General features: G+C 42.3%; 1 protein-coding gene across 2 annotated transcripts in view; it reads left to right on the forward strand.

The window, feature by feature from the left end:
- SLC16A10 (solute carrier family 16 member 10) overlaps nt 1-12439 on the forward strand; it is a 166170-nt gene extending 153731 nt beyond the window's left edge. For both annotated transcript variants that reach the window (XM_038395398.2, XM_038395397.2), the window contains exons 5-6: nt 5427-5655; nt 9843-12439. In XM_038395398.2, the coding sequence (XP_038251326.1) occupies nt 5427-5655; nt 9843-10078 (465 nt within the window). In that variant the 3' untranslated portion in view covers nt 10079-12439. The remainder of the gene's footprint in view (nt 1-5426; nt 5656-9842) is intronic.
- The last annotated feature ends 667 nt before the right edge of the window (nt 12440-13106 follow it).

Genomic DNA, 13106 nt, shown 5'->3' on the forward strand with positions numbered 1-13106 from the left:
CTTAGAGACTAACAAATTTATTTGAGCATAAGCTTTCGTGAGCTACAGCTCACTTCATCGGATGCATTCGATGAAGTGAGCTGTAGCTCACGAAAGCTTATGCTCAAATAAATTTGCAAGTCTCTAAGGCGCCACAAGTACTCCTTTTCTTTTTGCGAATACAGAGTAACACAGCTGCTACTCTGAAACCAGCACCAATAAGGGGGTCCTTGCTGTGAGTTCTGCTGTGGCAGCTCTGAAGCAGGCACCCAAGAAGGGATCTCCTGCTGTCAGCTCTACCGTGCTGTGAGCGCTGCTGTCACACCATGCACACCGTCCCCACCACACTGAGGGGCTTCTGCAGTCAGTCAGTCAGTCTAAGGTGAGGGGACAATTACCGTACCATCTCTAAAAGAGCGCACAGAGAAACCCTTTGGTACCAGGTGCAACAAAACTCCCATCTAGGAAGTGTTCTGCACCTTCCCAACCATTGATACTGACAACATACTACAGACATTCCTCTGTGGTACCACGTGAGCCCATGGTAACACACGTGCTCTGGTACTCTGGAGACCTGTGGCCTCAGTTCCCAAGGACAGACAATTACCGTGCCACAAGTACTCCTTTTCTTTTTGCGGATACAGACTAACACGGCTGCTACTCTGAAGCATCTCTAAAATAGTGGCATCAACAAACTTTCTGTACTGGGCACAACAAAACTCTCATTTAGGGAGTGCTCCGCCCAAGTATTGGTTCTGACAACGTACCTCAGACATTCCTCTGGGGTACCAAATGAACCCATGGTATTGCATGAGCTCTGGTACCCTGGAGACCTGATGATTGAGGAAGAACCGCAATCCCCTTTACTTCGTATCAGGACCTCGGTATCGAACACATCCTGGCACCGAGAATCGCTCTTGGCACCAGGCTGTATAATGCCAATACCCCAGTCAGCGCCACCCTTACCCAATGAAGAATCTGACACTAGCCAGGAGGAGATCATTTCCTTGGCCCTCATCATGTCCCACCGTTGCACTACAAGGGTCCTCCCCAATTCCATCAAGCCAACCTACAATCACGGTATGGGCCCCCTGAGATAAGCCCACCACCCATGCCTGCCTTCCTGCCTTGCCCCAAAAAGGTCATATTATAATTCTTGGGCGATGTACACACACATGTCGTGACCATCCCCGATGTCTCTCAGGAAGAGTCCACCAGGTGGTTTGCTACAGCCTGGCTGTCGGGAGCACTTGAGTCAGGGCAAGAGGAAGCTTTTTCAAAACAGGAAAAAGAACCTGAAGAGAAAGCTCCCCCTCCAGCACACTTCTCCTCATCTCTCCCAGATGAGGCTGTGCTGCCCACCCCTCATCAGTAGGTGAAGATTTTAAGAACTTTCTGGATCTTACTAAGATGGTGGCAGACGAGCTGAAGATTCCCTTACAGGAGGTGGCAGATACACATCACAAATTGGTGGAAATTCTGCACACCACCTTCTCATCTAGAATTGTTCTCCAGCCTCCATCGCACCATCCAGCAACAGAGTGTAAACAAACAAAAAAAACAACAAAAAAAAACCCTACCCAAAGAGGCAGACTTTGTTTTCAACATCTGCAACCCAACTCCATCATAGTGGATGTGGTTAATGCACAAAGCAAGCAACGTGATGCCAAGTCAACTCCATATGATCAGGCTTGGCAAGATGGAATATTTGTCGACAACATTATTGTTTAGAGTCATAGATTATCAAACTGACATGGCCAAATACAATTTTATTAATTATGGGTAACCCAGTGTGCTTCTGGAACATTACTGGAAACACAAAAAAAACAGATTCAGGCCATTCTTAGAGATGGTCAGTTAATAGCCAGATTGGGCCTAGAGGCAGCACTGGATGTAGCTGTTACAGCTGCCCGCCCAGTCTCCATGACAGTGGTACTGAGGCGGGTTGTGTTGTTTTTGTTTTTTGGGCTACACCTCTCTAGATTGCCCAAAGAGCTACAGACTTCCAGTTTGAAGGGCTAAACTGTTTGCGGAGAAGACAGATTTTCTCTCCACATACTAAAAGATTCTTGGACCACGTTACACTCCTTAGGAATCTACACTGTGGGACAGAAGAGAAGATATACCTCTCAACCACTCCACAGGTCACAATCTTCTCAATACCCACCATCTCAGTGCTATTATGAGCCACAGTGTAAGAGGCCCAAGGCTCAAAAGTGGGAACAGTCTGCACCCCAGTCCATGACCTCTCAAACTGCCTCTTATAAGCACTTTTGATGAGCTGGTTGAGGGCTTGAACAATGATACCTTACAGCATCAGCTGCCATCTATACACCTGTCACGCCTCTCAGAAGTCACCTTGCCCTACTTCACAGCAGTTGGGACCAGCTCTAAAGCAAGAAGATTGATTTCTAGCCCTGAACCTACAGGGTTTCTGCTTCCATATCTCAAATACCACCATCATACAGGAGATTTCCTACTGCTTACCTATGGGTCAGGGGATGATTTTCAGTACAGACTGCTCCACACAGGGTATTCTCCAAGGCTCTCTTTATTGTAGCGGCATACTAACCCTGGTACAGTGACTATACTTTATTAGTACCAACCTTGATGCAGTACAAGCAAGATCATTACTCTCGCTTCCCACATTCACCACCCTGGGACACATATCACCCTAATACTTCCACAACCATAAGGTTCAAGACAAATGGCCTTCCACAGAAATGACCTTCCATATCACTGTTTTGGGGCTAAGGGCTGTCAGGAGTGCCTGTGCACACTTTCTGCCTTTCATCCAAAACAACACAAAAAGGTCATGATGGACTTAATGTGACCTGTATGTAATGTGACCTGTACGCCAAGGAGCTGCCAGATCGCCCTCCCTCTACAAGACAGCACTCAAACTTTGGAATTGATGCACCCATCACAATGTGCTCATTTCAGCTGTCTATCTACCAGGGATACAGAATGTCACAGCCGACTGTGTCAGCTGCAATTTTCTCATGACAATGAGTGTGTACTGAATTCAGAGATGCTTCAAGATATACCTGCCCTTTGGGGAACCCTGACTATGGATCTCTTTGTTAGAAAGGTCCTTGTTGCTCCACGGCCCGCCTCTGGAAACATTCACTGGCAGTTGCCATCATCTTCCCATGGGACAAGGCCCACTTGTATGTCTCTTCCCAGTTTCCTACTCTATCCAAGATGCTGTTGAAAATTCAAAGAGACAAAGAGAGAGTTATTCTGATTGCCCCTCTTGACCATGACAAGTCTGGCTCCCTTACCTGACACAGATGGCAGTATGCCCTCCTGTTTCTCTTCAGCCCATCCCTCACCCACTCTCTCAAAACAATGGGCTGATCCTTCACCCCAACTCATGGGTCCTCCACCTCCAGGCTTGGCTCCTTCTTAGTTCCAAGGCTTAGAGGCAGAATGCTCTGACAAGCTGAAAGATGTGTTGCAATACAACCAAAAGTTGACTACTCGACATAGTTACCTACAAAATGGAAATGACTCCAAGTTTGTGTAATGTCAAACACACAGACCCAACCTCATCTTTCCTCCCTCTGATTTTGCCCTACATTTTAAACTCTCACTCAGCTTCCTTAAGGTTCATCTCGCGGTGAAATTGGCTTCCCAGTTGGTGTTTGCTCACCCACTAATGCGTAGATTCTTTAAGGGCATTGGGAATCTCTTCCCGCATGTGACACCACCCACTCCAGCCTGGGACTTTAACCTAGTTCTCAGGGCTTTGACTAGACTGCCCTCCGAGTCCAGGGCAACTTGTTCTCTCTTACACCTGTCCATGAAGACAGCATTACTAATTGCCATCACCTCAGCTAGGCACATAGGAGAAATAGTGGCCTTGATGGCACACCCGTCGTTCACTGACGTTTTTTTTTAAAAAGACGAATTAATTCTAAGGCCATATCCCAAGTTTCTCCCTACTTTCTCTGCACTTTCCATGTGAATCAACAGATCAGTCTCCCTGTTTTTTCCCAAAACCACATTGTGACAACTGGGAGGCAATTGTGCATGTGCTAGATATTAGAAGGACATTTGCATTCTACTTGGACAGGACTAAGGACTTCAGGAAATCCCCTAAATGCTTCCTTTTGTCCACAGAAAGATCCAAAAGCTCTGTGATATCGGCTCAAAGACTATCCAAATGGGTCTCTAATTATATTAATCACTTATCAAGGGCGCAGCTTGCTTCCGTCCAGAGTCCATACGCACTCCACAAGATCAGTTTTTATCTCAGTTACATTCTGTAGGGATACCCCTATCTCAGCAATCGATAGAGCAACAACTTGGGCCTCTGCCCATACTTTCACAGAACATTATGTGATCACTGAAGATTTGGACGCTCACACCATCTTCGACTCCACAGTACTCTCTGTAGTAAAAGACTCCACTCCGAAGTCCCAGCCTCCAGTGGTGGGTACTGCTCGGGAGTCACCTACAGTGGAGCACCCATAGGGACACTACTCGAAGAAGAAGAGGAAGTTACTCAGCTTGTGCAGTAATGATGGTTCTTCAAGATATATATTCCTATGGGTGCTCCACAACTCGACCTCCTCTCCTCTACTTCGGAGTTCTCTGTAGGACTCTGTGGTAGAGAAGGGAGTGGGGGGGCGGTTTGCCCATGCAGTGCTAAATAGCCTCGAGGCAGACCACGAGGGAGGGATGGCACATGTGCGGGCTCAACAGGACACTGCTACCAAAAATCTCCTATCAGGGGCGCAGGGGCACACATACACCTACAGTGGAGCACCCATAGGGACACACATCTCGAAGAACCATCATTACTGCACAAGGTGAGTAACTTCCTCTTAATGGTACATAACAGGCTTGGGAAATCCTCCCCCATGAAAAACCCTTTCCTCTGTCCTGGCATTCCTATGAAAAGTACTGATCTCTTCAGATAATTCACAACACCCCAATTCCCTGAATATGCTACATCATGTTACAATGCCTGAAAGCGGTTTATACTCCTGGTGGAATTCTGCACTACTGCGCAATGCAAAATTTGCACAGAAATTAATGTTCTATGCAGAATTTCCTTTTCCCCCCACACAAATGGGTTGCAGAGCTGCTAGCTGTTACTAGGGCTGCTGGACCTAGCAGAGCCCAGCTTGCAAATAGGAGATACTGCCAGGATGGGGAGGAGGAGCTGGATAGTTCCCAGCAGCTGCAGATTTTTTTTAAATGTTGATGTACATGGAAACTGAGTCATCCATCATTACTGTGGAGTAAGTAGTAGAAACTTTGGCAGGAAGCAAGGAACTTTTTTGTGGTTCTTTTTGTTTTTTTGGGGTATTTTTTATACAATAAATATAGGCAGCCAGTTTAATTCCTCACAGTTGTTATGAAGCCTGCATTTACGCCCTATTTTAGAACTCTCGTTGATTTGATGTGATTTTTTAAATTTTTTTGACATTGTCTAGGTGATCTCATTCTTCTTAATTGGCCTGATGTCCATGATGATTCCACTGTGCCATACCTTGGGAAGTCTCATTGCTGTCTGCCTCTTCATGGGTCTATTCGATGGCTGCTTCATTTGTATCATGGCTCCTATTGCCTTTGAGCTAGTTGGTGCACAGGATGTCTCCCAGGCCATAGGATTCCTGTTAGGACTCATGTCAGTGCCTATGATAGTTGGTCCACCCATTGCAGGTAAATGTTGGGACAGTCTGTAGACTGTTTATCTTACATAAATCTATTTACATTAAATTTGATTTTTCAAATATTCATATTCTGAATTCAAGATGAGACACAAGCTTTTAAGATGAGACAAATGCTGAAGGTTAGTTGTGTGCCATTTTGTTTGGTAGGGTATCTTCTTTCCCTGGATTATTGATTTACCTTTAGTTTTCCTAGTTTACTTTTGTCCTTGGTATCTTCAAACACATAGGTATAACAGTTTGCCCTCCCAAAAGGAAACACAGGCTTTCAGGTTGGGTTTAATGATCTGATATTTTCCTCATTTCTGAGTATACAGGCCATAACTTGTAGTCCTCTGATTGTATGTGCAACCAACTTAGACTGTGTCTTCACTGCACGCCATTGGCAGCAGCATGTAGGGTATGTATAACTACCTGCTGCAGTGAAAGATGGGCTCCATCCACATTGCGATGTGTAGCTATATGTGTCAGTGAAAGGCTTTGGTGGGGGGAAGCAGTAGGGAAAGGTTTTGCAGTGGGGAACTGCCAGAATCTTTCCCTGCTGCCTCCCACTGCCAGAACCTTTCCCCTCTGCTGGAGTCTTTCATTGTGACAAGAAAAGGCTCCAGCAATAGGCTCCAGCAATGGGGAATTAGTGGGTCTCTACTCTGCTAAAAATAGCATTATAGACAGGAGGAGGCCCTGCTTGGGTGAGTTGGATACATACTCAAAGGATTCAGGTGTGGCCTTATTGTAGCCACCTAAGCCGTGCCTCACAATCTACACTGCTGCTTATACCTGTGCTAGAGGGGCATGTTATGTATGTACTCTACACACTGCTGAAAGGAGGGTGCAGTGTAGACATACTTTTAGAAACTATTAAGCAATTTTCACTGGGTTCCAAAATTTCCACATGCATATGTGAGGAGAGAGGCTGCATTTCACTTAATTGCTTCTTAAAAACAAAAGAATTGGTTCCAAAGGATATATCTACACTGCAATAAAATACTCAAAACTGGCCCATGTCAACTGCAGTGTTTTACTGCAGTGTAGACATACTCAAAGAGTCCAGTTCCTGGATAGTAGAATGGTTGGCATAACGCACATCCTTGCAAATAAGGTTTTAAAGTTTGTGTGTGGTATAAAAAGGGTTATGTTGTTTAGGCTGGATAGGTCTGAAAGGAACACAAGTTCCCCAGAAAAATAAAATGCTATTGCTCCTTTTTATACGGTCTTTAGCATTCATGCATTTTGCTTGCACTCAGTCTGATTGGGGCCTTTGTATGCTACCATAATATAAATATTTAATAATAATTAAAAAGGAAGACTAGGATGTAATTTAATTGAGAACTATTGTAGGATAATAATTAAACAAAAATTTAAACTAGACTAAATTAAAAATTTGCTCAAATTACTTTAATCAAATTTCAGGTTTCAGAGTAGCAGCCGTGTTAGTCTGTATTCGCAAAAAGAAAAGGAGTACTTGTGGCACCTTAGAGACTAACAAATTTATTTGAGCATAAGCTTTCGTGAGCTAACTATCATTGATACTTTTGGCATGTCTACACTTACCTCCAGAGCGAATGATTTCAGTGGGAGTCGATTTATCGCGTTTAGTGAAGACGTGATAAATCGACTGCTGGGTGCTTTCCCGTCGACTCCGGTACTCCACCAGAGTGAGAAGCATAGGCGGAGTCGACGGGGGAGCGTCAGCAGTCGACCTACCACAGTGAAGTACTGTGGTAAGTAGCTCGAAGTATGTCGGCTTCAGCTATGCTGTTTTCGTAGCTGAAGTTGCATAACTTAGACCGACTTAGTTCGTCTATTTCCCTCCCCCATCCCCCGCCCAGTATAGACCAGGCCTTATGTGGCCTGCTAACGTCATTGTATTACTACATATGTTTTTTAAATCTTTGCCTGGGTTAATAATTTTAGTTTGATGTCATTTCTGTCATAAATGTAATTATAACGCAAGATACTTCATTCTAAGGCCAAAAGAAGCCAAATATGATTTTACACTTGGACATATTTTTCAAGATTAAAATGTTAGCTTTTGTGCAGTAAAATGTACTAATAAACAAAACGTTCATTATACTTCTTAATATTCACTTTTACAAGTTCATCATTTATTTGTTTCTTTGTGAAAGTTAAAGATTATGACTTTTAGGGTGAAGGTTTTCTCCCTAGAGAGAAGTCAACTTATTTTAATCTTTCTATTTCTAAATTATAGCCCATTAAGTGAGTAAAGCAGGACATCAAACTTCAGTGTTTTTTCCCGTGATACACAACATGAACATGACACTCAATCTTTGGGAAAGGGTTTGTCACTCAGAGGGCACATGGTTTGCATATCTAAGTTCCCAGGTTTAGCCTAGGAGCAAACAGATAGTCCAGAAGAAAAAGGTTATCTTGTGACTTAAGGCACTGAGCTGCAGGAGACCTAGAATCTTGTCCTGTGCTTTGTCACAGATATCCTATAGGATGTTGGGCAAGTTGCTTAAGCCAGAAGTTGGAGAATTTCTAGTGGGCTCCCACAGCAATTGGTTCTCAGTCAAAGGTTGTTTACAATTTTTATATCTGGAAGAAAATATAAAATCACTGTTGATAGTTTGCAGATGATACAGATTGGTGAGCTGCCAAATAATGATAAAGGCAGTGGTACAGACTGATCTAGATTGCTTGGTAAATTGCATGCAACCAAATGCAAGCAATACACCTAGGAACAAAGAATTTAGGCAATATTTACAAATTGAAGGAGTATACCTTAGAAAGCATTGACCATGACAAGGATCATGGGGCCATTGCTGATAACCAGCTGATTGTAAGCTCCAAATGTGGTGCTCTGCTAACCTGATCTTTGGATGTAACAGTATGGAAATACTGGGAGGCAGTAGAAAGAGGATATTAACTCTTTGGGCTGGCTACACTTGCAAGTTAGAGCGCATTAAAGCAGCCCCGGGCACCCTAACTCCCGATGTGTCCACACTGGCAAGGCATGTAGAGCGCCTCGACTCTGCCATTGGAGCGCTCCTAGTAATCCAGCTCCACGAGAAGCATAAAGCTTGCTGCGTCCTGGCTGAAATGTCCGGGTATCAGTGTGAATGGGGTGTTGCATTACTGTGCTGAGATTGGCCACTGCAAACATCCTGTAATTCCTTGAAGTCAAGTGGCCACTCTTCTCGTTGTTTTGAAATCGGCTATCCTTTCAAAGCTCCGTTTCTGACAGCCGGCATGCTTATCTGCTCTGGGACAAAGCAAGCCATTACTGTGGAATGCTGCTGTTGTGTGTGTGAGGGACGGGGGGGGGGTCTACTGCTGTCTGAACTTACAAGACAGCATGCTGTCACACTCCACCCCAATTTGAAAAGCACGTTGCAGCCACTTGCACACGGGATAGCTAGCACAATGCACTGCTCTTTGTGGCATTACAAGAGCTGCTAATGTGGCCATGCCAGTGCGCTTGCAGCTGACAGAGTAAACACACGGCAGCGTTTTCCCTGCTGTGATCTCCGAAGGTTGGTTTAACTCCCAGCGCTCTACATCTGCAAGTGTAGCCATGCTCAAATGTATGTGGCATTGGTTATACCACTGCTGAAATAATGTATCCAGGTCTGGCATCAACCCTTTAATATGATGTTGAATAGTTGGAGAGGATTCACAAAAGAGCCACAAGCATGATTTGTCATCTAGAAAGCACATTTTACGAAGAGAAACTATGAAGGAGTGCAATCTCTTTAGCATATGTAATACAATGTTTGAGAGCCAGCTTGATCAAAGACTATTATTACCTGCAGAGGGAGACGATATCTTATTTAATTTATCAGACAAAGACATAACAAGATTCAGTAGCTAGAAGTTTCAATCAAAAGTTCAAAATGGAAATAAGGTTTTTAACAGTGAGGGTAAGATTTTCATTCATTAGAACAGATTTTCAAGGGTAAATTCTTCATCACTTGGAGTCTTTAAATCAAGACTGGATCTTGTTCTAGAAGATATGCCTTAGTTCAGCCACCCATTATTGGACTAGATAAATAAATCATTAGGTGAAATTGTATACAACCTGTGTTATGCTGGAGGTTAGACTAGATGATCATAAAATAGTTCCTTCTAGCCTTAAACTCTCTGAATCTATGAATAAGCATGCTTTGAATAAAACCGCAGCTGCTACATTATATATTAGTGATAATTCTCTTTCCCCAGGTATACTGCGTGACTACCTAGGTACCTATGATGTAGCATTTTACCTGGCTGGAGTTCCCCCCATTATTGGAGGAATTATATTATCTTTCATCCCATGGGTTCACGAAAAGAAGAAGCCAAAAGAGAAAGAAAAAGCTGTTGATGAAGAAACAACTAAGAAAATGCTGGAAAATGAAAGCACTTCAGTCTCAGGCACATCAGAAAAGCCCAGTAAAGAATCTGAATCTGTTGTTTGATGCTTTATCTTTCCACTGGACTGAATTCATTTTTACAGGAGCTAGATAAGAATTCTGGCTTTCAGTTGAAAATAGTATATTATTTTTAATGGAATGTGTGTTCAGATTGCAGAACAAAACTGCTAAGAGCTAAGAATCTTTTGTACCACTGAGCAGTTTTCTTAGAAGTCCCTGAGTCTAGTTTCAATCCATATTTTTATGGCATTTGAGGTTTTATAGTATCAGTGTGCACCTGCTAGTTATTCTGTGTTTAAGGAGATTATTGTTCTAATCTATCACAGCATGCTTCTGGAAGTGTGAAAACTGTTTAGTTTGATTCATTGACTCTTCCAGGATGGCTTCAATAATTTTAGTCCATCAAGTAGAAGCAAATTCTTGTGTTGTTTTTCCTGGAATTTCTAGTACCTCTTCTGACTGACTTTTGTTTTAATTTCTTATGCCATTTTAACACTTTTTAAAATTCTGTATTATGATAATGAATAGTCTTCTTTTTTTGATCCTCTAAACTCTAATCCTTGCTGAAATTATTTTGCTTTGGGAGCTAAATTATTTAACAGATCCTCAGCTTTACTTTCTCTTAATACTCCAACCTGTTCCATTTGCTTAAACCTCTCTGGACCATTTTTACGTTTATTTCTCAGTAGCCTGAACATAGAACATTTTAGGATAAGTTTGTGATAATACATATATTAAACACTCAAAAAGTGAAGGGTATGGACTCACACAGGCAAATAAACTCAGAATTAAGGCTGTTAAACCATTATTACATCATCCTTTGTCCCCCAATGCTCCAGTGAATCTAGTTCTTTTTCAGGTAAACTTCGGAATAGCTCTTAGTCTTAAAACCATACAAAGTGCAATACTTGGGTACAATACCATGAGTTAGACAAAGCCAAATTCTGAATTTCTGTGTTTCCTTTCAGGTTTTGACTCTTCAAAAAACAACAAAAAGACATCTTTAAGGGATACATTTTAAGTGTGCAATAAGATGCAATTGTTCATACCAATAAATGGAAATAGCTCTATACATAAGAGCTATTAAAGTAACATTAAACACATTGGGAAGAGATTTTGCACTAAGTGAATATGCAGCTTTATTATGGGCCTTTAAAATTTTGCACATGTGATACAACTCCATCTTTTCAAGAAATTGTAGAGAATTTTTGCATGCACGATTACTTATCCTTAACATATCTCATTACTTGTGTACTTCTAGGTATTATATATATAGTTTGTCAAACCCATACTTCTGAAAAACCTATTTTTCTGAAAGTTACTTTTAAAAAATCTAAACAAAACAGAGTGCTTTTCAGTTTATCATGATTACACTTGCAAATATTGCCTCTGTTTGGATTTGCATTGACAATGCAATGTAAGACTGAAATAGATATTCATTACCCAGGCGCACTCATCGCCATCTGTTTTAGTTTTCCTATGTTAGGAGTGCCTTAGCAAACAAGCTGTTAAGTGTTATCTGTTGAAAATATTACAAAAAAATTCCATTGAAAATAATTACATAAGTATCCACATTATTAAGAGCCAGATTTTGTAACCCTTGTACACAATTGCATAGTATTATTGATTCATTTCAGTTTCTACTCAACATGAGCAAGGCTGTCAGAATCTGGCATTAAAATGGGAAATGGTAAAGTGATATTTATACCCCTTGGCAGGGGTGGCCAACTTGTGGCTCCGGAACCACATTCAGCTCTTCAGAAGTTAATACGCAGCTCCTTGTATAGACGCTGACTCTGGGATTGGAGCTATAGGCACCAACTTTCCAATATGCCGGGGGGGAGAGGGTGCTTGCTGCTAAACCCCTGGCTCTGCCACAGGCCCTTCCTGTCCCCTCCCCGAGCCTGCTGTGCCCTTGCTCCTGCCTCTCTCCCCCCCCACCTTCTGCATGCCACAGAACAGCTGATCAGGAGGTGCTCAGGGAAAGAGGGGAAGGCATTGATCCTCGGGGCTGCCGGTGCGTGGGAGGCACTGGGAGCGGGGCAGGGAAGCTGATGGGGGGCTGCTGATATATTACTGTGGCTCTTTGGCAATGTACATTGGTAAATTCTGGCTCAGGCTGGCCACCTCTTGGGAAAGTTTTTCAGAAATGCCTAAGAAATGTAAGACTCTTAATGGGACTTGGGCTCCTAAATCTCTCACGTACTTCTGAAAATCTTTCATTGTAAGTAATGTTGCTAGTTCAAATTCCCACAATTCTTTAATTACAGAAATTACATTAGCAATCATGTTGTTCTTGTGTTTCCTTCCAGGTAACATTGTTCAATATTGCGTATTATCATTACAATACACACTGATACTGCATAGAAACCTATGTGGAAACCACTGTATTCATTTCAGTTGACTTTTGAAATGAAAAATTAATATTTATCACAGTGCTGACAATTTCAAAAACTTGTTTGCAAAAAAGCTAAGAATAACCATCTAGCACAAATTCTATTTGAAATGGTCAAGAATTGAACAGAAGATGGAGCCATGGGATCCTGCAGGAATCTGTACTTGGTCCAGTGTTATTCAATATCTTTATAAATTATCTAGAAGAAAATATAATACTATTGCTGCAAAAGTTTTGCAGATGACACAAAAGTGGAGTAATGGTAAATAATGATAAAGTGTGATCCAGATCACTCTGCAAAGTGGGCCCATTTGAAAAACATGTTTTAATAGAAGCAAACGCAAGGTCATACATCTAGGAACAAAGAATGTGTGTCACAATTACAGGATGAGTTTACGGCAGTTTGGAAAGAAAGGACTTGAGAGTTATGATGAACTGAATGTGAAATGTGATGACTAAAAGCTAAAATCGTCTTTATAGATTCATAGATATTAAGGTCAGAAGGGACCATTATGATCATCTAGTCTGACCTCCTGCACAATGCAGGCCACAGAATCTCACCCACCCACTCCTGTGAAAAACCTCTCACCTAAGTCTGAGCTTGAAGTCCTCAAATCATGGTTTAAAGACTTCAAGGAGCAGAGAAGAACTCAACTGTGAAATTGCAGGACTACTAAC

Source organism: Dermochelys coriacea, chromosome 3 (genome assembly GCF_009764565.3).
Source record: "Dermochelys coriacea isolate rDerCor1 chromosome 3, rDerCor1.pri.v4, whole genome shotgun sequence".
NCBI lineage: Eukaryota > Metazoa > Chordata > Testudines > Dermochelyidae > Dermochelys > Dermochelys coriacea.